The 27,832-nt window shown below is 46.7% G+C and overlaps 2 protein-coding genes across 3 annotated transcripts; one reads left to right on the top strand and one right to left on the bottom strand.

The window, feature by feature from the left end:
• The first annotated feature begins 1,007 nt into the window (after positions 1-1,007).
• Positions 1,008-22,303, top strand: SUMF1 (sulfatase modifying factor 1). Of its 2 annotated transcripts, XR_008841485.1 has the most exons (10): positions 1,008-1,245; positions 2,644-2,817; positions 4,469-4,543; positions 12,924-13,006; positions 14,914-15,036; positions 15,583-15,697; positions 16,493-16,606; positions 17,020-17,146; positions 20,037-20,096; positions 21,498-21,526. XR_008841485.1 is itself a non-coding variant. In XM_056501622.1 (9 exons), the coding sequence occupies exons 1-9, from the start codon at positions 1,036-1,038 to the stop codon at positions 21,603-21,605; spliced, it is 1,062 nt and encodes a 353-aa protein (XP_056357597.1). In that variant the 5' UTR covers positions 1,008-1,035; the 3' UTR covers positions 21,606-22,303. The 2 variants fall into 2 exon arrangements, 1 of the variants encoding a protein (XP_056357597.1); XM_056501622.1 differs by lacking the exon at positions 17,020-17,146 and having other exon boundaries at positions 21,498-22,303.
• Positions 22,304-25,237: 2,934 nt separating this feature from the next.
• LOC130258345 (histone-lysine N-methyltransferase SETMAR) lies at positions 25,238-27,742 on the bottom strand. Its single transcript, XM_056501623.1, has 2 exons — positions 27,640-27,742; positions 25,238-26,424 (listed from the first exon to the last, which is right to left on the bottom strand). The coding sequence occupies exons 1-2, from the start codon at positions 27,715-27,717 to the stop codon at positions 25,672-25,674; spliced, it is 831 nt and encodes a 276-aa protein (XP_056357598.1). The 5' UTR covers positions 27,718-27,742; the 3' UTR covers positions 25,238-25,671.
• Positions 27,743-27,832: the final 90 nt, after the last annotated feature.

Genomic DNA, 27,832 nt, shown 5'->3' on the forward strand with positions numbered 1-27,832 from the left:
GAAGTCTGCAGAATCTGGATGCCTACATTTTGCTCTCGCTTCAGTGAATTGTGTTGGGAAAAATATAGCAGGAGAAAATAAGCTGGATTTAACTCTCATTTTCACGGACATTCATTCCTTAGCAAAGGGAAAAGATCACCGTGTCAACGCTGAAGGAATATTTCCATTTTCTGACCCCAAAGCAGCCAGGGATGGTTGTAGAATTAAGTTTGCATTCATTTGTTTTCCTGCACTCTGATGCTTTTCTGGAACACGTCACAGGGCAAAAGGGATTAATGATGGATAATTGGAATTCATCCCTGCGAGGCCTCCCAGCACTTCCATTTTACACACAGTAAAACTTCACAGAGCAAACACATTCGAGTGCTGTTCCTTTCAGCCCTCAAACAATAAAATCCCTCCTTCACTCTGGCCATGCCTCTCTTTGCTGCAAGTATAAGCAAAAATTATATGGAGTATTTAGAATTAATACCCTGCCGGATGAGTAAAGATTTATTTTGGTGTAAGGGATGATGCAGAAGATCCATTCTGTTGACATTTCTGAACAGAAGCTCCCACACAAAAGTAAAGATTTTACAGAATGTTCAACAACTACGGTGAACTGCGGGAAAAAATGAAAGAAAACACAGGAACTGCGAGTTCCCTGAGGGAGAGGGGAATACCAGAGCACCTTTCCTGGAAAGGGTCTGGAACCACGTTCTTGGCACCCCTTATGAGATATTGCATGGATATTTGAGATGTTTATATGGACTGGTGAGACTCCCGTGGGTATTTGAGATATTTATGAAGGTATTTGAGATATTTATGTGGATCGCTGAGGTCTCCTCTGGAGTAAAGAGACCTGAAGGGTCTGTCCTCATCATCCGCACAGGCTCTGCAGGTACCGGTGTGAACGGGAGGGGACACGAGGGGACAGGGAGGGGACACAGGGACAGCCCCGGTCCCGCCCCTCACGGTCCCCTCAGGGCGCGGCGCGGCCCCTTTAAGACGCGCCCTGTCACGTGACCGCGCGCGGCACGTGGCCCCGCCGCCAACATGGCCGCGCCCACCCGGCTGTGCCGCTGCCTCTTCCCGCTGCTGCTGGCAATGGGAACGGGGATGGGGATGGCGGCGGCCGCCGGGACACCGGGCAGCGGGAACTGCGGCTGCAGCGCCGGCCGGGCCGCCGGGGACGGGCGGGAGGCGGCGGCGCGGCGCTACTCGGCGGCGGCGGCGGGCAGCGGGCGGAGCGGCGGGCGCGGGCCGGTGAGCGGCGGGGCCGGGATTCCGCCCGCTGAGGGGCCGGGCCGGGCCGTGAGGCGCCCCCGGCGGACCACGGCCTCCTCTGGGATAACGAGAGGCGGGGAAACTCAGTTAAAACTTTAATTAGATTACAGGCGGGTGGGCCGAACCCCTGAGAAGCTGGGCTTGGGCGCGGGTGCTGCTTCTGCCTGGCGGACAGAGCAGAAAACGTGAGCGGTCCCTCCGGCTCTGCTGTAACGCTGAGAGACCCGTGTCCAGCAGGAGTGCGGGACCTGAGGGAAAGGGGAACAGCAGAGGGGTGACTCCTACTGCAGGTTGCCTGCACCGGCTGGAGAATGTGTAGAGAGTGTGAATTAAATAATGTCACTGATGGGTGTTTGTGTGACAAACCTGAGTATTCACTGCGGGTCTGGAGCATGAAAAAATCCTTTGTCTGGTTATGCAGCTGGCAGTTCCACAGTAGGTAATGAAAGCTAATTACTGCTGGTTTAAGTTTTGCTCACAACATAACTTGGTGATGCTCAGCCAGAAAACATCTTTACGAGCAGAGAAGTGAGAGAAGAATTGGCCTCTGCATCACCCACAAACAAGATTATTTATTTATTTCTATTATGTTTTTAGAGCTGGGGAGCCACCAAGAGTTAACTTTGCACATGATTTTAGCCCAGTGAGTTCTGAGTCTGGCTTGGAAACCTCTTCAGGGAGTTGTTTCAGCTACCAAGAGTTGAAGAGAGGTTGGAAGGGAGGAAGTGGTGCAACTTTGCACCACGTTGTCATTTCCTAAGTCCTAAAAAATGTAAGCAAGTTTATCCTGCAGCCCTTTTATGGAGTCAGGTTCAGACTATCTGTAAGAGCTCGGATTCTTCTCAGTGGAGAAAGTTAAGAGCCAGCTTGAGATGTAATCTGAAGGAAAAGATATTTGTAGCATTTTTTATGGGCCAGTTCAAGTTGTGTGAATTTCAGGTAGGTGTTGCTGGCAGAGACCCAAGCAGGAGAGATCTGCACTGGAGAAGAAACTGAAATGGGATGAGTAAGGTGATGCCAAATACTCACTCCAGCTGCCCTGAAGAACCAGGAGAGGTGCAGGGGAGCTGCTGTAAATTTATTTACTGCTCCTCTGCTACCCTGGCAGTGGTGTAACTGCAGAAATAACAGCAGGGTGTAACACAGGAAACAACATGCTTCTCTTTATGCAGCACAAGCACGACCCAGACTTCATGTAAAGAAGCTGCAAACTGGGCTTTGTTCCCAATTTCTGTTCTGTTTGCTGTTTCCCCAAATGTGCTGGTCAACATGCTGTTTCAAAACCACCTGCAAAGATGAGGTGTAGAGGAGTAAAACCAGCGTGGGGCTTCTCAGTCCTTCACTTTCCCAACCTTTTGGGTGGTGTTTGCTGTGCAGATGGTGGAGATTCCAGGAGGGGTGTTCACCATGGGCACCCAGGAGCCCAAAATCCAGCAGGATGGAGAGGGCCCTGCCCGGAGAGTGCACATTGACACCTTCTACATGGACCAGTACGAGGTCAGCAACCAGGACTTTGAGAGATTCGTGAATTCCACGGGTTACATCACTGAGGTAAGGCACGGGGGCATCCAGGCTCCTCTCAGCCCCAGAAAATCCCAGCTGAAAACCCAGGCTGTTCTTTTTGTAGGCCATCACAATACCTGTTTGGGATTTGCATGCTCCAGTATTTCTGATGGAAGTAGTGGGGAGAAGGAATTACCTGGCCTTGCTGTCCTGGGCTGGAAGGGCAGTCAGGTGTTTGTTGCTGCATCATAATTGTCACCTGAACTCATGTCTACCCTGCAGCCCAGGTGACACCAGCAGGTCTCTACAGGGCTTTTTGGGGGGGTTTGCTTGGGGTTTTGTACCAGTACAACCAGGTTAGATTTTCCTTGTATTAGAGAAAGCTGGAGCAGGGGTTTGACAAACTGAGATGGCCAAGGACTCTGCAGCACAGCTCCTTGCTGGTGACAGAGAGCCCTGTGCCTAAGGAGGAGACAATAGCAGCTGCAGTGATAATTGTGTGCATGCTCCTGGGAACAATGGACTAAGAATATGTTGAGGTTCCTCCCAGAAAGGAGCCACCTGTGCCTGAGGCTCAGATCCCTCCTGACAGGTGACTGTTCCTAAGCAACTTTGACAAAGCCCTGACAGCCCTTCCAGGCAAATGAAAGCCTGGGTAATGAGCAGGTCTCAAAGGAGGCACTTTGCTGAATTCACTTGATGAACTGGTTCTTATTTGGAAGACAGGATCCTTCTGGTTGGATGAAGAGCTTCTTTTGTCTCTTCTTTCTGCTTCTTAGCTCAATAATTATGAAAAAAAAGGCAGTTTAACTATTTGGAGTGGAACAAAGCCTGCTTGTTGCAAACAGGTGCCAGGATGAGTGTGTGGTGGGGTTAAATGTGAAATCACAGAATATCTTGGAAGGGACCACAAAGATCATCAAGTCCAACCCCTGGCTCTGCACAGACAGCCCAACAATCCCACCCTGTGCCTGAGAGTGTTACCCAGATGTTCCTGGAGCTCTGGCAGTAGAGCTGCATCAGTGGGCTCTGTTTCAGACTTCATGGCTCAGCTGGTGTAGCTGAGTGCTCCATTTACTCCTCCTCCCTCTTTTTTCTCTTGGCATAATGTACTGTGATTGATCAAAATTATTTGCATCTTTTATTCTTTTGGATTTATATAATGTTAGATAAAATGACTGAGTTACTTTTAACTCTTTATTGTTGTAGCAGCACTTAAAAACATGGTGCTAGTGATGGTGGAGCAGTAAGTGACAAGGCTCAATCTTTTATTTCCTGAAGGAAAAATAAGAGGAATGTAATGTGCCCTTTCATATTAGATTGATGACTGTAGCATTTGAAAGCAGTTGGGACAATCAGAACTGCATTTTTAATTAATAAAAGTAAAAACATGTGCAGAAGCTCAGTGAGCTGCCATCTGCCCAGTGGCTGCTGAACAAAAACAATATCCAGAGAAAAATCCCTTATTTTCTGTTCCAAAACAGCTTCCTTGCAAGAGAGCTCAAATTCACTATTAGAATTTGTTTGGTCAAAGCTTGGACTTGATGGTCTTGCAGGTCTTTTCCTACCTTAATGATTCTCTGAATTTTCTTATCCTTGATAAAGCAAAGCTGGGAAGGTTTAGTGTGGTTCTAAGAATAGCATTCCTTTGATGAATAATAATGAATGCTAATGGTTGAATCCTTTGTTCTTTGCATAGGCAGAGAAGTTTGGTGACTCCTTTGTGTTTGAGGGGATGCTGAGTGAAGCAGTGAAGGCTGACATCCACCAAGCAGTGAGTAGCACAGCAGGGGAAACTCCCTGAGCAACCCCTGGGCTCTGTTGGCAGTCCCAGCAGGGAAAACTGAACTCTGTGATGTCCCCAAAGCCAGGTGCAAAAATGGGGATTATGGAGAGGTGTTTGGCCTGGAATCATGGGCTGAAGTGGGGATAATTTGCAGTCTATTCTCTGTCCTTTTTCTTTAAAAAAAAAACCAAACAATTAAAAACATCTATTCCTGATTAACAAAAATTGGTATCAACCCCTTCTTGTCTCTTTTTGCCCCCTACCTGAGAAGTTCAGGCTGTGTCTGTAAGGTTCCTTATGTTGTGAATGGCTGGAGTTTATGATGTTTTCTCCTTCTCTATAGAAGATTCTGAGTTCATTTGCTGCTTTTGCAGCTCCCTCATCCCCCACAGTGATCCTGGGAGGGGCAATGCTGATTGCTCTGGAGCTGATCCACTTTTCCTGTTGGGTGGAAGTGCATACTGGTGTAAAAAGAAAGAAAGCTCTGTAGTAAATCTTCCCTGCCCTCCCTCTCCTCTTTTTCTGTTGGGAATGTGTTGCTGAGCCTTCCTCAGGTTTCATTTACTCCTCCTGAAGAGGTCAGGTCCCCTTTGCAGCTCTTGGCAGATGAGCAGATTGTGTCCTATCATCTCCTGCTCTGAGCACAGGACCAAATCACCTCCAAATTTGGACCAAATCACCTCCTGTCAGAATTGCCCTCAGCTCTGATGGGGCACAGTTGGATTTTTGTTTCCAAGGGGGAGCCTGGGAGATGGGAGGTTTCAGGAAGCCCTGTGAGTGTGTGCTGTGAGGGACTGGCAGAGAACGTGGGATTTGGGTTCCTCCTGCCAGGGAAGGAAGATTACAAGTGTACTTTGTAATCTTTTAATTCAGGACTAACTGTGCACTGTGAGAGATAAGGCTAAATTGCAGTTCCCACCACCAGCATAACTGATGCAAAATCCATCCCTGGATTTGTTCTGCCTTCATAAAAATAATAAAAAATACAAATAAAAAAATTAATGGCTTGTCCCATTTTCCCAACAGTCAGCATTGGAGAAATTCCTTTTCCTGTGAGGCAGAAATCCCTAAATCAGGTTCTCTGTTTGAAAACAAACAAACAAACCCCAAGAACGTTGCTGTAAGCTCAGTCTTGGCAACTTTGTAAACACAGAGTGTTGGGAGCCACTTTCCTGAGGGTGTCAGCCAAATTTCCAAGTGTTGGCTGCAGTGCTCACAGGACAAGTGTTATGCCAGAGGCCTGGAATGGAGCCCAACTGGTCTTTTTTGGCTGCTGCTTCATGAAGGTTTTCTGGGGTGTTAAAAGTAAACTTGCTGTTCAAAGTCACCTTCCTCAATCATAATTATGAGATTAAAAGCAGAAATAAGGTATAAATATTAATGTGTTACTGGCACTGAAAATTCCTCCAACCAACCAATGGGAGAAAGGATTGTGGTTTTCCTTTGCCTCAGTGGCCCAGGAGTGTTTTGGCAAGGTTTTCTCCAGGTGTAGCACAGGGATGTGAAATGCAAATGTGAATATAGGAGAAGACCAACAGGAATGTAAATTTTTTAAGCAATATTTCCCATGCATTGAAATAACTGGGGAAAGGTGAAAGTGGAGGTACCAAACTCAATAGTTTATAACAGAAATGAGCTGTGTGTGTCTGCTGGGGGTTTTGCTCTGTTTGGCCACTTTGTCTTCTCCAGTTCTTGAAGCAGATTTCTCAGAGCCTCAGTTGGCTGAGGGCAGAGCTGGGCTGGTGGCAGCTGCTGCAGGAGTGACCCAGCTGAGCACGTAGGGTGATTGTTGGAGCTCTGGGTGTGCCTTTCCTGGAGGTGAGGTGGGCTCCCAGATAGCCAGGAATGTGGGCTGGCCTCAGCCTCTGGAAGGGAAGCAGTAAAAAGGGGTGTAGCAGCCAGTGATGGAATTGTTGCAGATTTCTGGGAGCTCAAGTTTTAGTTTTGGCCTCCAAGTTTGTGGTGGTCACGTGGCAGAGAAGAGGGAATTAGTGCTGTGCCAGATGAGGGCTACTGATGGAACTGGGAGGGCTCCTTCAAATGGAAAAGGATTTTGTAGTGTGAGGGGAGAAAGTCCTTTGAAGCTGAAATGCTTTGTGTGGGCTTAACAAGTTTTGAGAGCTTCACATCTTAAATTCTTCACATGCAGCCTGGAGAGGAGAAGGCTCTGGGGAGACCTTGGAGCCCCTTCCAGAGCCTAAAGGGGCTCCAGAAGAGATGGAGGAGAACTTTGGACAGGGGTATGGAGTGACAGGACAAGGGGAATGGCTTCCCACTGCCAGGGCTAGCTGGGATTTTGGGCAGGAATTGTTCCCTGTCAGGATGGCAGCCCTGGCACAGCTGTGGATCCCTGGCAGTGCCCAAGGCCAGGTTGGACACTGGGGCTGGAGCAGCCTGGGACAGTGCGAGGTGTCCCTGCCATGGCAGGGGTGGCACTGGGTGGGATTTAAGGTCCCTTCCAACCCCAAACCATTCTGTATTCCATTTTATTGTGAGGGGACTTGAGAGCTCTTGCCAGTCCCTGCAGGAGTTTTCCTTGCTTCCAGGTACCATGGAAAGGGGAAAACAGGAGTGCAGCCTCAGTCTCTGCTCACTGGAGAGTGGTGGGACATTGTTATTCTTGGCTTGTGGAAGGCAGAAAAATTAGTTTTTGCTTCAAGGCCAGATAAATCCTGCACTGAAGAGTCTGAGAGCATACAAATGTGTGTGCTCTTTGTCTGTAAGGTATGGAATTTTGGGTCTGGAATGCAATGGAACTGCCTCACTGGCAGCTCAAGCAAACACAGAGTTCTGGCCAATCCAGAACTATGGGATGCTACTTTCATCCCTGTTTGCATGGAAATCTCTGCAGTGGCCTGGAGCTGTGCAATTTGCCTATTTCAGAAGTCCCCCAAACTGAAACATTCTGCATTTCAGCTGAACATCTGCAGCTGCTGCTGAGAGGAGCCCTGGTTGCAGGTAGGACAGCAGTGCCAGTGTGGGCTGGGTGAGCTGTTCTTGCAGCCCCCAGTGCTTCAGCTACTCCCTGCAAGGAGCTGGAAGATGGAGCTGCTGAAGTGTTCATCTGTGGGTTTTTGTGCTCTACTCCCACTGCTGGGATAAAGAAGGATGTGCAGGAATTCTCCCTGGGAATTGCCAGGAATATCAGCCCGTGTTTGTCAGAACTGCAGCAGTAAAGCAGGGCTTGGTTTGTGCCTCAGGCTGGGGATAAATCCCTGCACATCTCATTTCCTTACAGCTCATGTGCACTTGGTTAGTGGAAAAAATACCCAGTTGGAGTGCAGATTTAGATGTTGGCTGGAAATTAGACTTCATGAGGTGTCTGCCTTCACCAGGAGTATCAGTTCCTCAAAAGAAGCTGCTTCTGATTCCAAAACTTGCACTTAATGAAACTCAGTGGATTTTAGCATCACATGTTTGTGGTTATTTTTCTTGGAGGATTGACAGGGCTATGAAGTTTTACTCTGTCTGAACTGAAGTTCAATGTCCTTTCCTTGTGCAAAGAAAAGGTCCCTTCATAAAGTGCTTGTTTCCAATCAAGTGTGAAATATTTTTTGTAGCTGATGGCTTACAAAGTAAAATTAAATATATTTTAAAGCTGATGCCTTTCCTTGGTGGGCAGTTTCAAACTGCTGTAGAATACTGGATTTTAAGGAAGATAATATCAATATTCAATATTAAACAAACCCCCTTGTTGCTTTTGTTTCTGAGCTCATGAGGGAGGCCACTAATGTTAAAAATTAAGAGTGAGAACAGATTCTTCTGTAATTAGAGCTCTGGGGGAGCTGGGACTTTTAATTGATAGAATAAATAGCATGGGAATTGCAGGAGCTGGCAAAATCAGGTATTCACAGAATCCCAGGCTGGCTGGGCTTGGGAAGGACCTCTGGAGATCCAGTCCCTGATGCAGGTGTGAGTTACCTGCTGGGCAAATTTCTGCTAACTGTGGGTTTGGCTCTGTGTGTGACAGGATTTATCCTTATCCATAATTACAGCAGGTTTGTTCTCTGCAGGGACAATGAAGTGGATCCATTGCACAGTAATTATTTTTATTTCTTAAACTTCTCACCCTACTAAAAATGTTCCGTTTTCCATTTGCCTCTTTCTTCAGTAGTTCATCAATCAATGCTCAAGGTTTAGGATCTGGCTTAGAGGAGGAAAAACTGTCAGAGATTTATGTGTATCTGCCTTACATGGATAAAATAAAACCTCATCCAAAAATTATGTTCTTTACTGAGTAACAAATAGTTTCTCACGTCCTACCAATGCTAGCAAATCCTTTTGCATATTAAAGATGTACAGAGCTTAACAGCATCTGATTCAAATAAGAGGCAACCTATTAAGTCAGATTCTGAACTGGAGTGTTTTTTTAAGAACCCACCACTTAATAAGTTATTCTTAAAGTGGTTTCCAGACTTGGGCTACTTTTCACTCAAAATCTCTTTTCACACAGTTAATTCTGAAGTTCTGACTCTGCAGTCACTTTTGTTTTTTTCCAGCTGTTTATCCTGACCTGGTGTAAGGCTGTGCTGCATTAAAATAGCATTAGAATGCTGTGGCACAAAGAAAAATGATATTTGGTGCCCTGTGTCTGGACAGCAGCATGAATTTGTCATCATCTTGTGGGCCTCACTTAAGGTTCAAATGTACAGCTTTGTTATTTCAGGGGACTTGCTACTTGATGGAAATGTTGGAGTCTGAGCCAAGATGAACTACTCTGTTGAGTTTATTTTTGGTAATTTTTCGAATACATAAATCTGATTTGAATTTGAGATTTGCTCCTCAAGTGGGGGTTGTTCTTCTCGAATGTGGCCTGTTCCATGTTAGTGCAAGACTAATAAATGTTCTTATGGCTATGGGCTGGGTGGCTTTGGGGTGGTTTTTAGGGGTGTTACTGCAGTAGCAGCTCAGGGTAATGCTGACAATGAAACTCACTTGGTGATGTTCCCCACTCTCTTTTTTTTTTTTTTTTTTTCTACATAGATTTAGGAAGGAATTTTCCTCAAAGTAATTGTGAAGGAGTTTAAAAATCTTGGCATCATGAGGTAATGGAGCAATTAAAGTTAGGCTGTCCCAGCCTACTTGGAAAGGCAAATGGAATCCTTAGGAGGAGTTTTCTGCAGGCTGTTAGTGGGAGTTCAGCTCTGCAAATTGCTCTGCCCAGCACAGAGCTCGTGGGTCGGGATTAATTGTTCCAGCTCTTCCCAGTGTAATCACACTGGGCTCTCTTTTCACCCTGCTCTGAGTCTGTAAGAAGCAGAACAGTGAGTCCTTAAGGTTTAATCCTGGAGGGGAGAGCTGGATAATCCCTGTTTCCAGCTGGATCTGACCAAAACAAGCCTTTGTGCCTCTGCTTTGCTCTGGGAGCGTTTCCCTGTGCAAGGGTGTAAGGATTGCAGGGCAGGTGAGGGTACCCAGGGACAGGTGACATGCTGCCACAATGAACCCAAAGCAAGGGGTTTGTCCTGTGATTCAAGAGCTATTCAGCAGCATCTGCTGCTGTTTTGGCAGCAGGAATCTGTTGCAGTGCACAGAACATGTTGTGGAGGGAAGCAGAACGTGAAGTGTTATGAAAGTAACTAAGCCCATTATTGGCAAGGGAGGACTTGGCTGTGTTAACTGTGGTGTTGTAATATCTCTGTCTAATTAGCCCTTCTGCTAATTAGATTTAGAGCAATTAAAAGCTTTAAAGACTTGTGAGAAGTTCTGTGAGAGAAGTGTAGATTTCAGGTAGGAGATTTCTGGAAGGAGCAGCTGGGGCTGTGTTCAGGGGCTGCCTTGGATGAGTCTCCAGGTAATTCTTGCAGGTTCTCCATGCTCTGCCTGTTCTCCCTGGATGTGGGACTGCTCTGGGTGCTCTGCAGAGCCTGGCAGCCATTTGGTGCTCAGCTCAGCAGAGCCACAACCAGGAGCTGTGCACACACAGTGCTCTCCTGTGGAGAGACATTTTTCTTGGGTTAAAATAAACCAGCCTGATTGAAAGCATCTGCTTTTTCTTTTACATCACAAAAATGTTTTCCAAAGTTAAAGTCGTCTAAAGTGTAAATCTTTGCAGTCTCATGCAGAGATGTTTTTATCTAAAACCCAGCAGTTTATTTTACAAAAATATGTTGTGCTTAGAAACTGTCGAAATCTTTCTTGTGATCTTTCAGATTTTAGCTTTAGCAAAAGCTTCTGCTGCTCTTTTATTTTCCTTAAATAGCTGTAAAATGCTAATTTTGGATTTCTGTCCTATTTTCAGTATAGTTTAAAGGTCAAACCTCAATATGGGCAAGGAATTGGTTAAATCAGACTAGTTTTAAACCTCTTGACTGTTGTATCAGTTTAGCAGCTCTGTCACTCTGAATCTTCAGTGCTGTGAGAGTTGAGCAGAGTATCTGCAGGAAGGTCTCATTTTGGGGTTCAAATGCTCAGTAACAGAGCTGTAATTCCCCATGAGAGATCAGATATTTCTCATGCTTTTTGCCAAGGGCAGTGGCTCTGCTTGGGGTGAGAATGTCCTGTGTTAGACACTGAGCCAGAACTGGGGTTGGCATTGTTTGATGTGCTGGGGAGCTCGGAGAGGGTCTGTAAAACTGGCATTGCCTGGGGGGTCAGAGAGGGTCTGTAAAAACTGGCATTGCCTGGGGGGGTCAGAGAGGGTCTGTAAAAACTGGCATTGCCTGGGGGGGTCAGAGAGGGTCTGTAAAAACTGGCAGTGCCTGGGGGGTCAGAGAGGGTCTGTAAAAACTGGCATTGCCTGGGGGGTCAGAGAGGGTCTGTAAAACTGGCATTGCCTGGGGGGGGATCAGAGAGGGTCTGTAAAAACTGGCATTGCCTGGGGGGGGTCAGAGAGGGTCTGTAAAAACTGGCATTGCCTGGGGAGGGTCAGAGAGGGTCTGTAAAAACTGGCATTGCCTGGGGAGGGTCAGAGAGGATCTGTAAAAACTGGCATTGCCTGGGGGGTCCCACTGAAAGCACAGAATGTCTGGATCATCAGCAGGCTGCTGGGAGCATCTTTGTTCCTTTGACATTTAACACTTAGCTGTTCTTTGGAAGGGAGGGTTCCACCCCTGTGTGTGAGCACCTTCCCAGCCTGGAGGAGTCCTGCAGCATTTCACAGCCCTTCCCCAGGGCTCCCAAAGCTGTGGGCTCTGCAGCTTCAGTGCAGGATTGCTGTTGATTTACAGGGAGCTTTTAGAGACCCAGATGTGCTGTAGGCAAAATCTGTGTGTGCTGGGAGGGGAGGAGGGAAAGGCTGTCAGGGGAGTCAGAGCACAGCTGATGAGATGCTCTAAACCCAGGACAGTGTGCCTGGGCACTTCTGCTGATTTTTCCTACTGAAATATCCAAGTGAGTGTGACATTTTCCCACACACATGTAATTCCATGTTCTGGTGAAGGATGCAGCTTCCCCCTGGAAGCTGCTGTTCAAATTGTTTGAGCAGATTGATTCTGGGTCTCCTCAACAGCAGCTTGCAGTTATTGTTTTGAACTTTGCTCTGAAGGTTTGCTGAGTTAAAGGGTAACACTCTTGGCACCTTTGCTGCCTCTGTGAATAGCACTTGACAAAGTCAGCCTAGCACTAACCAGCCTCTGGCTTGTTTGCCTCCTAAAGCATTCCAGGCTTATTTCCTTCGATTTTTGTTCTTTATAGACATTATCTCTGTAATAGGAGTATTTTGGCAGCTGCTGCAATAAACCCAGTGTTGATGGGTGGCATAAATGTTCCTTTTTTGCCTCAGTGAAGGCCCCATTATTAGAATAAGAATTTCTAAGTGAGCATGAATCAGAACAGAACAATTAAGCATGACCTCCTCTGCTCTGAAGTAAGCCTTATAGAAAAAATCCTTAAAGAATGTCTTCCAGGAAAAATTCCTTGGTGCTGAAGCACCAAATTTGGGACTTCTGCTTTGAGAGAACTACTCAATATCTGCATTGCTACAGAGGATTTTGGCTGTGGGATGTTTCCCAGAAAACCAGCTGGGGAAGGAAAAAAAAGAAAAAAAAAAAGGCTTCATGCTTTACTTCCCTTGTGTGATTCTTCTGTCTCCACCTTCTGGAAGCTGAGAGCAAATAATTTAAAATCAGCTTAGTGGGTTAATGACCTGGAAAGCAAATGTGTTGCAAGAAGTGAGTTTGACCTGCAGCTAAAGGGCATCACAGGGGGTTGTTCCAGTGATCTCAAAACACTGAGTCCAGGCAGCAAATAACTAGGGGGGAAATGCTCTTTAGGCCACAATTATGATTATTTTTTCTCTCTGCAGATTCTCAGATTGAGGTGGGATTCATACAGGCACAGACTGGTTTGGGTTGGAAGGGATCTGGTGGTTTTTCAGAAAATCCTTTAGCTGTGAATTCAAGTGTCCTTCCCTGCTTCCCTTTCTCAGGTGGCAGCTGCTCCCTGGTGGCTGCCTGTGAAAGGAGCCAGCTGGAGGCACCCTGAGGGCCCTGACTCCAGCATCTCCAGCAGGTGAGCCAGGACCAGCCCTTCCATCCTAAAGCACAGCAGGACTGGGCTGCAGCCAAGGGCTTTTATTCAATTTGTTCATTTACTCACCTGTTTGCTGCAGCTTCTGGGACTGTTTCCCACCTTGTCATGTGCTGCATGCAGCATTCCATGGCCATGGTCAATGATGTGGGGCACAAAGGTCTGGCAGGACCTCAGTGCTTGCTCTTCATGTTTGTGTCCCAGCAGTGAAACACTGCAGATCTTCCAAGGGTCAGGAACTCCAGTGCACACCTGGGTTTGGAGAGGAGCAGTAAATCCTCACTGTGTGCACACTCCAGGAGTCTGGGTGGACTGAACTCTTCCATGTGGGATTTGGAAGCCTTTTTCTCTGGCAACAGAAGACTGAAGAGTTTTGTGATTTTTTTTTTTACTGTATTCTGACTCTGTGAAAAATCAGTTGTGACTATCTAGAACTTCTAAATGCTTTGGAAAATTCTGCTTTTTCTTACAGTTAGTGCCACACTTTGCCTGCACCAGCCCTGAAACTTGCTGATGTTTGTCTTCATGCAATTGCTTCCATTCTGAAGTCGGATGAATTTTAGGCTTAGAAAATTAAATTACTGTCTTCATTGGGGACCTCTTGCATTGCAACTGCTCCTTCTCTAGGCAGGTGTCAGGGAAGTTGGCACTCCATCAACTAGTGAAAGTTCCTAACAGCATTTTGAAATCAAATCAGACTCTCTAGCCTAGATCTAGTAGGTTTTTGAGTCCTCTAAGGACAGGACTTTGTTAGTGCACCATCATCTGATGGCTGAAGTGCTCAGTAACGAGTTGTCTGCTCTCCAAGGGCAAGGAGAGAATTATCTGAGGCAAAAATAGAGATGATAGCTGGAGGCATTGTTAGGGGGAGCCAGGAATTGAGGTCAGAGCCAGCAGACAGGAGCTGGAAACCTGCCATGGAATTCTGGGCTTGTGCAAGGGTGGTGCAGACCTGGCCTGGCACAGCTGCTGGGAGCCTGGCACGTGGAGCTGCCCCATGGATCAACAGGGATACCTTGGATTCTTAAATGGGGCAGGAAAGAGAAGTTTATAGCAGGTTCCTCTCTCCTGGACCCTCAGCTCTGGAGGCATCTTGGTCTATTGGAGGCTTGGATGGGGAGGATCCTTCTGCAAGAATGCCTGGGTATTTTTTCTGTCTTTTTTTGGAGAAAGAGACAAAGATTTTAATGCCAGTCCTGAAACCAAACCTCATTAAAGATGGGAGCTCTTGTGTAAACTGGACTGCTTAAAGCACCCAAGGAAATCACTTCCCAGCTAAATTTCTGCAGTTCAGTTGTAAAAGCTGATATTGGTAAGACTCTTCCTCATGTCACTTCTTCAAAACTCTACAGCTGGCAGCAAGGACAGGACACAGAGCAGGAGAAGAGCTGCAGGAGGTTGAAGAACAATCACCATTAAATTCTAACATGCATTTTCCTGTTGGGAATCCTGGCTTCTGACTGAGATGGCTGTTGCCAGGCTGGTCTGGCAGTGGAGATGCTGCAGGTTTTCAGTGCTCTCCTTTGGGTCTGCAAGCAGCCAGGCTCCCACAGAGGGCAGGGTGGGGACAGGTCTGTGCTGCACATGAGAAAGCACAAACCATAAATACCTTTTACTGAACCATAAATACCTTTAACTGAACCATAAATATCTTTAAGTCTAGAGCTGGATGCAGGAACATTATGAGACCAACAAGTTAATTATTTTCTCTTCTTTGTTTCCCTCTGATGGCTGCATTTCCCTTCCAGCATTTGCTGCCTTTCCTGTAAAAGTCACCTGGTGCCTGCTCCAGCTGTAACTCAGTTCTGTGTGGGTGTCACGTTGTGCTGTGCTGTGTGAGTCTGCCTGGTGCCCTGAGGAGCTTGTCCTGTTCATTTTGTTCATTCCAGGATGGACCATCCAGTCCTTCATGTGTCCTGGAATGATGCCCTGGCCTTCTGCAGGTGGGCAGGGAAGCGCTTGCCCACCGAGGCTGAGTGGGAGTACAGCTGTCGAGGGGGCCTTGAGAACAGGTACCTGGCCCCAAAGGGCCCTGCCAGGGGCTGCAGCTGGGCTTTGGGGCAGCAGGAGGGGTTGTGAGGGGTTTCTTACCCTTAGAACTGCTCTGCAGCCAGCCTGGGAGAGCTGGGGGTGCTCACCTGGAGAGGAGAAGCTCCAGGGAGAGCCCAGAGCCCCTTGCAGGGCATAAAGGGGCTCCAGGAGAGCTGGAGAGGGACTGGGGATGAGGGATGGAAGGACAGGACACAGGGAATGGCTTTCAACTTAAGGAGGGGAGGTTTAGGTTGAGTATTGGGAAAAAGGTATTTATTGCAAGGGTGGGCAGCCCTGGCACAGGTGCCCAGAGCAGCTGTGGCTGCCCCTGGATCCCTGGCAGTGCCCAAGGCCAGGCTGGGCACTGGGGCTGGAGCACCTGGGACAGTGGGAGGTGTCCCTGCCATGGCAGGGGTGGCACTGGGTGGGTTTTAGGGTCCCTCTCAACCCAAACCAGTCTGGGATTCTGTGTAACACTGACTTTTAGTTGAAAGTGTTTGACAGCTGCTCTGTTTGTCTTTCCCCAGGCTTTTCCCATGGGGCAACAAATTGCAGCCCAAAGGGCAGCACTATGCCAACATCTGGCAGGGAGAGTTCCCCACCAACAACACAGCAGAGGATGGGTACAAGGGGACTGCACCTGTAAGTGTGTCTCAAAGCCAGTCCAGCATGTGGAAATGATCTTAATCTTCCTAAAATTAAGGTCTGTCTTCAGGAGGATGGGCCATGGCTGTTTTCCATCCCTGTGTTCTTTCATTTTAGATTTTAAGTTACATTAAATTTCACTGCAGGCTTGAGCATCATCAAGGGACTCTTTTGCAAGCTAATTGAAAAGTAAAGATTAGTTTCATTTTAACTTCTAGTTCCTCTCAAGCTGTGACCTCTTTTCCCCCTCCCCAGTCAGTGTGTAGTCAGAAGCTAAAATACTTTCTGCCTGCACTTCTGGCCTTGCAGTTTTGGCAACTCAAAAGATCACACAATAGTTGAAAAGAAATTAAACTTCCCTTTTGGGGAGAGGTTGAGCCTATCTAGTATAACAACCAGAGTGGAATTTTAAAGGCAATCAAGAATGTGAATGAATTATTTAATGGTAGTTAAGTAAGTCCAAAAGTTTGGTCAGAAGAGGAGTCTGCACAGGCAGGAGTTGGCAGCCACCCTGGCTTTTCCTTGGTGGGAGGGAATCTGGGAGCTGAGTGGGGTCACACACCGGTGCCAGGTGTGTGCTGGTCAAGCAGTGCCTCTCTGAGGAGGGTCAGTCCCTAAAACCAGGGAGGGGATGCTGTTTGGTTTAAATTCAGGATGTGGGAGTGTTCCAGCTCTGCACTGCTGATCTGGTGTCTGCTTTTGGGGCTCCTCCAAGTGCAGCTTCAGCAGCCTGGTGTGAGGATCCAAAGCCTGTTTTGTGTGGTGACAGAGCTGTGTTCCTGTCCTGTGCAGGTCTCTGCCTTTCCCCCCAATGGCTTTGGCCTCTACAACATGGTGGGGAATGCCTGGGAGTGGACATCTGACTGGTGGGCTGTGCACCACTCCCCCCAGGACCTTCACAACCCTGTAAGTGTTTGCTTGGCTCACATGGAGTGCAGAATCCCCTCTGTGAGTAGGATTGCTGCTTGGAAACTTCCTGGGCTGGGCTGTCCTGGGGCACTGGGAGCATCACAGCACAGCTCATCCCCACTGGAACTACAGTGCTCTGGTGCAATTTTTGTGTTGTTGGGTTAGTTACCACTTAATACTTCCAAACTGGCCTCATACTACAGAAATCAAGAATTTGTGGAATGACTTCTAGTTAAAAAGGAAGGTTTTTAGTTCATTTATATTGCTACAAGCTGTATTTATTTCCCCCCCTCCCATGAATTACCTTTCTGGCTTCTGGTAGCTCATTTTAAACTGAACATGTGCTAAAACTGAGGTTTAGAGAAGTCACCAGGCTCTGAGAGGTGAATCTTTGTTTTCCTTTGTGGCAGGTCCTGCAGGGTGAGATTGTGTGGGGTCACTGATGCTCTGTCTCAGCAGATTCCAGTTCCAGTGTTAGATCTGCTCCTCTCCCAGCTACCCAGGATGAGTAAATCCCATGATTTATGAATATGACAAGTAAGGCCACAGAGTTTGTCACTCAAAACCCCACCAAACACTGGTTTTTATTTGCTTACAACTTAAAAGCACTTGCAGGTTTATTTTTACTCCTGGTAATTATTTGTGAAGGCAAGACAATCAATTATGAAACCCCCCAACAATCTGTGTCAGAATTCCATCCATTCCTTGTAACCAATCCCCAGCACAGCCCAGATCTCTCCAGTGCTAGAAAGCTGCTTTGAAGATTTTGGGTGTTAAACTAAATATGTTAAAAAACTTTGCCTGAGCTCTGACCCTCTGGAAGAATTCAGAGTCTTTTCAGCCCAGAGAACACATCCTATATTTAGGTTATACTGCCTTGTGCTCTGCAGAGACTGAAGAGCTGGGCTCTGATAGATCTGGTGCTAATCAGTTCTAGTGTCTCAGAAGATGACTGCAGCCTGGCTATTTTGGGACACCTTTTCACACGAGGAGATTCAGTTTCCTTACCCATTTAATCAGAAAAACCCTTTGGAATTCACTTTGAAGTGCTTTGCCTCAGACACTGAATTCTGACAATCAGTTTGCATCTGAAAAGCCTGTAAAAGTCTCATTGTTAACACCTAGTTTTAAACACTTTCTGAAGTGTCTGGGTTTAAAACTTCAGCAAACTCTTGGAGTTTAACAGAGCAAAATTCACAAGACAGTTGTTCCCATCACCTTAATCCAGCAGGGAAGTGCTGCAGCTTTGGCATCATCAACACCAAAGTGTCTCAAATAAAGAATTATAATGAGGGTGCCTCACTGCAGTCACAGAATCCCAGAATGGTTTGGGGTTGGGAGGGACCTTAAATCCCACCCATCCCACCCCTGCCATGGCAGGGACACCTCCCACTGTCCCAGGTGCTCCAGCCCAATGTCCAACCTGGCCTTGGACACTGCCAGGGAACAATTTCCTCCCTAAAAATGCAACTGATCCTTTAGCAGAGAGAGTTAAGTGTGTGTGAGAGTTCAATCAAACCACAATCCCTTCAGGGTTATTTTGTTGTGACTTCTGGCTCTGATTTTTTTGTGTGAGCTGCAGTTCTGTTTGAAAACTGAGTTATCATGTGGCTGTGCACTGAAAATCACCATGCGCCATCAGAAAGCATTTGTTTGATATAATGAGAGAAATACAATTTTATTTTCATTAGCAAAAAAGCTTCTGTGCTTTTTTAGTAACTTTTAAAAGAACAATCCTACTTCTATAAGCTATGGTAATGGAATGCACAAGCACTTATGTAATCAGAGTGGAATATGGATGTTGTAGTATTCTAGTAGAGAATAACCCTGCTAATTACAGTAAACTGGGGTTTAAATGTGGGATCAAAGTCTGGCCCTTTGCAGCAGGCAGCCAGTGTCCTTTCCCTGCAGTACCAGCTGCTGCACTTCTCCAGGGCAGGCCATAAACCAGTGGTGTTTGATAGAACAGAGATCTGCCAGTTTTAATCTAATGTGACCTTAATTGCTGGGCTGTGATTAGCTTAGAGTGAGGGGAAGCACAGCCAAGGCAGTTTCCTTCATCTCTAAGTGAGATATGTGCACAGGCAAATGTTAACACTGCAGCTGCTGCTGATGTCTATTGGTGTTCTGATTTCCTGACATCTTTGCCAATTGTTTTATGATAAACTCTTTACCTTCAGTGATTTCAAGTAAGAGAATGATGTTTTGTAATAGAATAGATTAATGGAGGACACTACAGCAGATTTCTGCAGGTGGTGAAGTGCTTCAGGGATCTGATCCTCCTGCAGAGGCTGTGGGGATCAATTTAAGTTGGGATTTTTTTGTTACCAAATAACCTTTGATGCTCAATTTTTGCCTGGTGGAAGGGAGTAGTAGTTAATAACAAGATGCACTTATGAGCTTGGGCTCACACACTGATCAGTACAGGTCAGCCCTTTGAAATTGTTGTCACATGATAGTTTAGGGCTTTCTAATCCTAACCAAAAATGTTCCTCTTCTTTCATCAGTGTCTCTGGAACTAGTAGCACAGATTGCTGCTCAGCACTGCAGCATTTAGGGGAAATCCTGCTCCACAGCCCCATTGTTCTGCTTTGTCTTGTTCCTGTGGAACTTTTTTTAGGTCAGTTTTCTCCTGGCTTCCTCTAAAATGAGCTTCCCAGGCTGGGTGATGGCTGTGCTGGTTAGAGTTTATCTCAGAGCAGGGACTGTGCATCCACTGCAGGTGTTGTGAGGACAATTTCCAGATGTTTGAGTGGGAGCAGGGCTGTGCTGTGGAGGAGCCCCCAGGCTTGGAATGAGCGGATGCTGCCTCAGGGTGTGGCTTTCCTTGAGTGTTTGTGTGCCATTAAATGCAGTGAAAGGCCAAATTCTATTTCACATGTGTAAATTTTGGCAATAAACATGAAGATGCTGCAATTTGTGTGGTGAACTTTCACACAAAGCAGTCAAACTCAGGAGGTGCAAGCAGGAGCTTCTGGAGAACCAACATCAACTCTCAAGGTTTTCTGACAGCCCCTGGGATTTATGTTCAGTTCCAAATGCTCCTCTGGGGTAGATTCTTCTAGAACATCACCCCAGTAATGCAGACCTGGGTGGGACACAACTGTACCCCTTGAGACAGGGTAGGAGAGTGGGATCCATGCCAGGTGTGACCAGACTGGTCACTGGGAAAGCTGGAGCTCATTTCCTTCCTGCCACAATCCTCTTTAGGAACCTGCCTGTTACCAAACATTTTCAGTGGGCAGCAAGTGTTTATATTAATTTAATCATGTTAAATATTTGCAGCAGTGAGGAGGGAGCACAGTTGCTATCACCTGCAAATCCTGTAGAGAATTATTTCAAGCTGACATTTGTGTCTGGAATATTTATTTATTTATGTAATGAGCAGTTATTCCCTGAGTACTGACCAGTGTCCTCCCCTCCCCAGACAGGGCCAGCCTCAGGCACAGACAGAGTGAAGAAGGGTGGATCCTACATGTGCCATAAGGTAATGTGCTGCTTTCATCTTCCTCTTCCCTCTGAAAGCACTTGACCATCATCCTCTGACAATTTCCTGGCAGCCTGGATGCTTGTTAAGGGGTTTCATGGGATTTATGAAGAGCAACACCTCATGTTCCTAAGGACCTCTTTTTGCTTAGTTTGGAATTAAAACAAGTAAGTTTTTTTAATCAGTATGGGTTTTAGATGCAGAACTTAAAATTGATGTAGGTTTCTAATGCTGTTTTCATGATAGAGCTTGAGTGATACTTGTCAGAGTAGAAAGTGTGGATGTGACTTTGGTTTTAAAGTTTTAGAAAGGATCTGGATGGAGCTCTGAGTAACCTGGTCTAGTGAAAGGTATTCCTGCCCAGGGCAGGGGGTTGGGACTGGGTAAGCTTTAAGGGCCCTTTAATCCCAAATCCTTTTAAAATTCCATGGTTCAGTTATGTCAGGTGTTTGCAGAGCTGGCTGGGAGATGAAGTGTTTCAGCTGAGTTGGTGACATATCTGAAAATCCTTCAGAACAGCCAGGATGTCACCACAGAATGATGGCTGTTCATGACACACAATTGTGTTTTAAACTCTGCTTAAAAAACCCCTCATTGTACATCTCCTGTTTCATTAAAGCTGTCCTGCTCTTCTTCCCTTGCAAAGCCTGTGACTGGCCAATCACTCTCATAATTAGATTAAATTTTCTACAGTGAGATCCCATTTTCTTCACTGATTTCCTTCTTAGGTGAAATCAATGTCAGATGTTAATTAGCAGTTTTGATTAAATTAACACTGGAATAAGCTCTTCAGTGATGAATAACATGACCCATTTTGAAGGTTTGTGAAGATTCTAGTCTGCCCTAGTCTTTTTTTGTAGGTGATAAAACTAGGCTGTGTATCAAGACAGAAACCACTGACTACTGTTAGTACAAGGGCTCTTTATTAGGTGCCTGACATCTGCTCAGACTGATCTTTGTGTGCTGGTGCTCTTCTCCCTCTCAGAGCTGACAGAGGCTCAAGTTGCACCTTTTTACATCCCATCCCAAAAGTCTGGCATCTCATTCAGGGGAATGTTTCTGGTACTTGTCCCTTGCAGTGGGGCATTAGCACATGGATACACAGCTCAGCCTCTGAGGGGAAGCTGAATGGTTGTTTTGGCTTTTTCCCAGTGCAGGAGAGATTACTGACACTTTATCAGCCACTTTGCCATCCAGTTTAGTTTCTGTGTCAGCTGCTGTCAGTGTAGGATTCCCTCATTTCTAACACAGCGATTTCCATCCGTATCGCTTCATCGATCTGTCCCACAGCGATGGCAACGTTTTGCTGTATTAATCTAACTAATGAATCTGTTAATCTAACAAGCTGTTGCCTGAGGAGCCCAGCTGTGCTAAGAAGTCCCTTTCTGTGTTGCTGTGCAGTCCTACTGCTACAGGTACCGCTGTGCAGCTCGGAGCCAGAACACCCCCGACAGCTCGGCGTCCAACCTGGGCTTCCGCTGCGCCGCCGCCGCCCCGGGGCCACGCTGACAGGGGAGGCTCCTGGGCTCAGGAGGGGCTGATCCCACCCCAGGGAGGAGAAATGGGAGCAGTGGCCCTTGCTGGTGACACACAGTGGGAAAACCTTGCTTCAAGTTCCTGCTGAGGGAAGGAAAACCAGCACGACTCAACAGCGCTTGAACGTTTGTGTTCAAGAGCAACCTCGTCTGGATATAAATCCTGAGCAGAGCTGGAACCAAACTGAGCAGAAACATGCCAATCACGTTTTTAAAGATTACTTAATCCCAGAATTAGCTAGGCTGGAAAAGACCTCCAGAATTATTGAGTCCAACCCTTGACTGATCACCACCTTGTCAACTACAACAGCTCCTCTTTAGACAAGATCTTTATTAATCAGTTTTATTTAAGTAGAGCTTCTACACTCAAATGCAATAAGCAAAGACTTTATAAACTTAAAGACAGCTTTAAAAGAAATCCTAGGCAGTTAGGAAATTCTAGGCAGCTTTGAGAGAGAATGAAGGAGTCAAGAATGAGAGCTGGGAGATGACAGCTCTCCCACAGGCAGCTCACACAGCCCTTTGTTACATTCCACAAATCATGGCCAGAAATGGGCTTCTTCTGGGGCTGCTCTTTAGAAAGTGCCTTCTGCAGCTGAGGGTGATGATCCCCAGGGGGATGATGACTAGAAATCCTGTACATATTTGAATAAAGTGTCAAGCATTTGTTTATGCCAAAGACTTTTATTGATGGAAAACCACAATTTCCTTTGAATTTCTTGGATGTGGTGTAGACTTATTTTAAGGACTTGGAAAAGGCAATACTGGCCTCATTAGAAACTGAAGCTAATGAATGATTCTACTTGAATAAAAATCATGGAAGTGATGGTAGATGGAACTGTGAGCCCTAAGACCTAACAGGGTAAATTTCTAAACTGTTTTGTTGAAAATAAAATGCCTTACTAAAGGAGAGGAATTTTAGCAAGTGAGAAGGAAAATGGGAATAATTGAAAGCAACCTCATTTTGGGATCTGAATGTAAGAGTGGATTAACAAGAGCCTTGGCACTGATGCTGGTCCTTGCCAGCGTTGTCTTTGCTGTAGAACATTGGGTTTGAGTTCAATGCAAATCCATCACCTGCCAGCTCCTTCTGCACTGCTTTCATATTGAAAAGATGACACAGGAGAATGCCTGCAGAGTCCTTCACCAAACACCAGCCTCCAGTGGGGTCCAGGTAAGCTCAGCAAGCAGAAAAATCTATTCCAGGACACAGCATGACATTGCACAGTATTGAGATATTGATAATTAATCCTGCACTCAGAAAGGATGAGAGGAGGCTCAGAGCCTGTGGAGCTCTGACTGGATTCATTGTGGAAGAACACACTGAGCTGTAAGGGGCAGACTGGGGCTCTGAAGCTGAAAGGAGCCTGAAGGGGAAAGTGAACAGAAATTCAGCAGATCCAACAAAGGGATACAACTATTTCTTTTCCATTTCCTTGACAGGGAATTTTTTTAGTAGGATTTTGGTCCACTCCCCCAGGCAGCTGCAGTGCCAAGGCATGGTGGAGTATAGTGCACGAGCTGTATGGAACAAGGCCATTAAATACTGTCAGGATGGTTTAGAACTCAATTAGCAATGACTTGGTTTTTGCAAGGCTGTTTTGAGCAGCCCAGCACTGTTCCTGTGGTGTGCTGGAAGTTTGCTCTCAGCAGATAACTGGGATTGGGTCACTCCCAGGAGCAGTGGCGTGGGCTGAGGGGTCAGATTGCAGGGACTGAGGGCTCAGCTGTGCTCCTGCTGTAAGGCTCTGATCAAGGACCAGATACTGCTCAAGGTGCCTGGATTTTTTTTCATCTTGCACTTCCTTAACTACTCAAAATCATGCCAAGTGCATATTCATAACAGGAAGGTAACAATCCGTGCTGTCATCCTGAAAATGAAGAGTGCAGATGCTGTAACACTAATCTTGAAACTTTTCTCAGGAGGGAAAGAGGAAGTGGATTGGATCATCTGCTCCCAGCCCTGTGGCCTGAAAGTGGCTGGCATGATGCCTTTTCTTGGAGAAAACCAGATAAACTCTCCTCTACAAAGAGACCTTGCAGTCCAGGCTGTGCTCTGGAATCCCGTGCATTCCAAGGTGTGGGATCCAGGGAGCTTCTGTGCTGTAGCAGCAAGAACCCTCATTGAAGCAAGGAGTAAAGTTAATGTCCACTCAGCCTGCAAACTACTTTAAACTACTTGTGACAAGCAGCTGAAATCCTTTGGGGTTTCTGTGCCAGAAATGATGTTTAATGATTAACCCTAAGAGAAATCACGTGCTAATGTTTATCTAAACATAAACCCACAGCCTTGTGTAAACCCCAACAGCAGCAGGAAGGCACTTAAATGGGAGAGGCTAACACTGCATCTTATCAAGGAAGCAAAGGTAAACAACAAGAAGGATTTTGTTTAGTAAATAGCAAAATGTCCTTTATCCCAGGTCAGTATCAGGTTCATCAGAGTGGTTTGGGTTGGAAGGGACCTTAAAGCTCATCTTTCCAACTCCCCTACCCAGATCAGGGGACCTTCAATTTGTTCAGAGCTGCATCCTTGAATTATTCTGATCATATTTCAACAGGAAACTAAATCTCCCAATGAATATTGAAATACTGATGATCAGACAGGATTACAGAGAGCTCCCAGTTTTTAGCTGTTTGCCTGGATTCCTTGTGAAAGAGCACACTGAGCTGGGAGTGACAGCTCAGTCCTTCAGTGGCACCAATCTTTCAGGTCCAAATCAAAGTTGTCTGGAATGTAAAAATCAAGTTACTGACTGCCTGCAGAACAGCTGATCCCCATGAGATGTACTCCCTTGTCTGTGTTCTGTCAAAGGGTATGGAAACAGGTAAAGATCAAACTGTCCAGAGCAAATAACTGAGGCTTTGTGCTGCTGATGGCAGTGTGACATGAATAAAAAACTGCATTGCAGTTTATCCATCTTAAACACCAAAACCAGCCCATGTGAAGCTGCCTGAATTTGATCTCTGCAGAAAGGAAGGGAAGGAAGGTGCAGTTACAGAATGTGCCCATCTGGCAGTGCATCCCTGGTGGAAGGAGGAGCTCAGAAAACTCTGCACAGCTGTTACAGCTGGACAAGATGATGCAAAGAAGATGGAATGACCTTCTCCCTGTGCTGGGAAAGGCCAGGCCTTGCTTAAGGCTGCCTGGTCCTGGAGTAGTGAAAACATGGATCAGTTAGCAGCTGTTCCCTTGTGCATCTGTTCAGCACAAAAACACAAATCTGTTGTTTTCAGATGCACTCCTGGATTTCTACTTTCAGTCAGCTGTCAGCATCATCCTGTTCATGCTGCAGGGGCTGGATTTGCTTTCTAAGCATGTACTGACAGTGCTGGGGAGTAACAGATGTGCTGCTTGCTGTGACTGCAGAGATCTGATGGGAGCTGCCTCGAGGCTGAGGTGATGAAAAAAGATGAGATGTGCTCCTCAGAGACTGCTGTCCTGCACAGCTTCCACACAGCTCAATGGGAGTGAAACAGCCAGCCAGTCACAGCTGCTTTGGGCATGCAACTGGAGAAGGAACACACAAAGTACTAAAGCTACTCTTTCCTTTTACATCAATAATTAGTAGTTACTATGCTTTGTGGAAGAAAAAAAAATACAGCATGTAATTTAAAACAAATAATTTAATGGGTTTTAAGAAAACTAATACCTTTCTTGCAAGTGTAATTTCTCAATGTCTTGTGCCACTGTCAGTGACTTTTCTTGCTGTTATCCCATGTCCTGTCCACGTACAAGTGCCAAAGGTACAAATTCTTTCTGCAGGGTACAAACTGAGAGCTGCTTTAACATACACCAAGCTGTCAGAGGAAAACCAGACAGAAACACCAGGCCTGGCTTAGTCACTGATTTTGAAACATCTCAAAGCTCCAATAACCCCTTGAACTGTCCACCTTGAAAAGCCCCTGAAAAAGGTTTTGCACAGAATTAATTCTCAAAACCATGTCTCTTTGCTGCTCCTCAAACCCACATGTGCTTACTTGTTGGAACATAAAGAGTTTGATTTAACTGCTAGAGAAAATAATATTTAAGTGTTGAAAGGCTATGGAGAAGTAGCTGGTGTGGAGAAGAGGGAGCTGTCCCAAGGTAAGAAGGCAGCACACGTGCGGGAACCACAGTAGCAAGGTTTTCTCAGGCTGTTCTCTTCCTCCACAGCTTTGTGTTCTCTGCCAGCTGCTGGTACATTATGGGATCTTCCAGAGTAATCATATGAAAGTTCCTCTCCAGCAGAAATATCAGTGGCTGCAAAAAGTGCCAGTTTGGGCACCATGGAGTCAACTCTGACAGGCACCATGAACAGGTTGGGCTCACAGGAGTGGTTCAGGAACCTGCCCACGTTCCCGATGCGCGTGGGATCCACGAAGGTCTCCATGACTCGCCCGTCGTGCAGGTGCTCCCTCACTGCTATGATGTAGTTTGGCTCCTGTGGAGCCTGGGCCTGGATCCTCCTCTGAGCCTCAGCAAAGCCCAGCACCTCCCCAGCATACTCACAGACGAAGCTGCCCCGGGGGATGGGCTCCAGCGCCCGCACTCCCCAGCCCTTCCTGCGGGTGCGGAACACCTGCAGCCGCAGCTGCAGCCCGCGCTGCACCAGCCTGTTCTGGCAGCGCTCCCCGCAGCAGCACAGGCTGTTGCACTCAAACACGGGGCTGGAGAAGGGCTGCTCCTGCTGCTCGGGCAGCCTGAGGCACCGGCCGCTGTAGCTGTGGCCGCGGGACAGGCAGGAGCAGCCCGGGAAGGTCACGGCGTTGGGCTCCAGCTCTCCGTCTGCGCCGGCCACGCTCTCGGGGCTGTACTGCAGGGACAGCAGCAGTCAGAGCCTGCCAGCAGCACTGCCTGCAACCAGAATTCTAAACCACGTGTCTAGAAATGATCCAGAACTCAAATCATGAACACTTTGCTGTAAACTTCCAACTCAAACTTTGTTTAAAAGCATATAAATCAGATATTCCATACAGACCAAAAACCAACTGATAGTCTTGTGTCTCAATTTCTAAAAACAGCCCCCTGGCCACAAAAAATGCTTAGCAGAAAAAATCAGCTCATTAGATCTGCTCTACTATGCACTATTTTCATTTCTAGAGATACCAAACGTACTTATTTATGGATGTATTTATTTGCAGAATTATCCAGACATTCTTAAAATAATTCTCCACACACTTCAAAATGCTCAATAAGTTACTTCTAAGGTTAATCTATAGGTCTTTTGAGCCACAGAATTTCAAATACACAATTATTTTAAAAATGAAGATATATTAATTTATGTTTTTAACTTGTTGCATTCACACTTCCTCCTAATTCTGGTAGAAAACCAGTCTCCCAAAATTACACTGATGCCCCCAGCAGGTGAATGGTTATAGAACCACGGAATGTTGCAAAACAAAACCTGATGGAAAGTGCTACATTTGGAAACCAAGATAAAAGGACAGCCACGGGTATATTTTCACTCCCTTCTCAGCATTCAGCTTTATTTAGAAGCCTGGAGGATGTGCTATCACTAAATACTGCATTTCATAGCAACTTGTACCTGGCAAGTTCTGGGTGTTGTGAAAGATGACAGTGCATTTGCAAGTTTCTTTAATAAGCACTAGCTTCTCAAAGTTTAATGTTCTTAAGCCACCACAACCTTTCCCATTTCAATAAAACAGAGCACACCACGCAATTCAGGGAGATTTGGGTCTACAGGGATCAAACCTACAGGCGTATTAGAAGCTGCTCCAACCTGGTTTGTAAAGACCCTCTAATACCACTGAAGCAAATTCCTACGCATCCTGGACTAACAGGACAAGTAGGAACAGATACAACCCAAAAGACAGCAGATTTATATTAGATATCAGGGATAAATCCTCCCCTGTGAGGATGGGGAGGCCCCGGCACAGGGAGGCCGGAGAAGCTGTGGCGGTGTCCAAGGCCCGGCTGGAGGGACCTGCAGGGGAAGGTGTCCCTGCAGAGGGACGTGTCCCTGCAAAGGAAGGTGTCCCTGCAGAGAGAGATAACCGCACCCCGGTACCTGGAACACCGGCGGGGCCTCCCCGGGCGGCCACAGCGCCACGGGCACGGGCTCGGTGCCGCCGCTCAGCTCCGCCATGGCCGCGCGCCGCCCCCGCCCCACAGCGCTCATTGGCTGCGCGCGGCGGCGCCGCTCGCTGATTGGGCGGGGCGGTGACTGACAGCGCCGCTAGGGGGCGGCACCGCGCTGCGCC

Source organism: Oenanthe melanoleuca, chromosome 12 (assembly GCF_029582105.1).
Source record: "Oenanthe melanoleuca isolate GR-GAL-2019-014 chromosome 12, OMel1.0, whole genome shotgun sequence".
Taxonomy (NCBI): Eukaryota; Metazoa; Chordata; class Aves; order Passeriformes; family Muscicapidae; genus Oenanthe; species Oenanthe melanoleuca.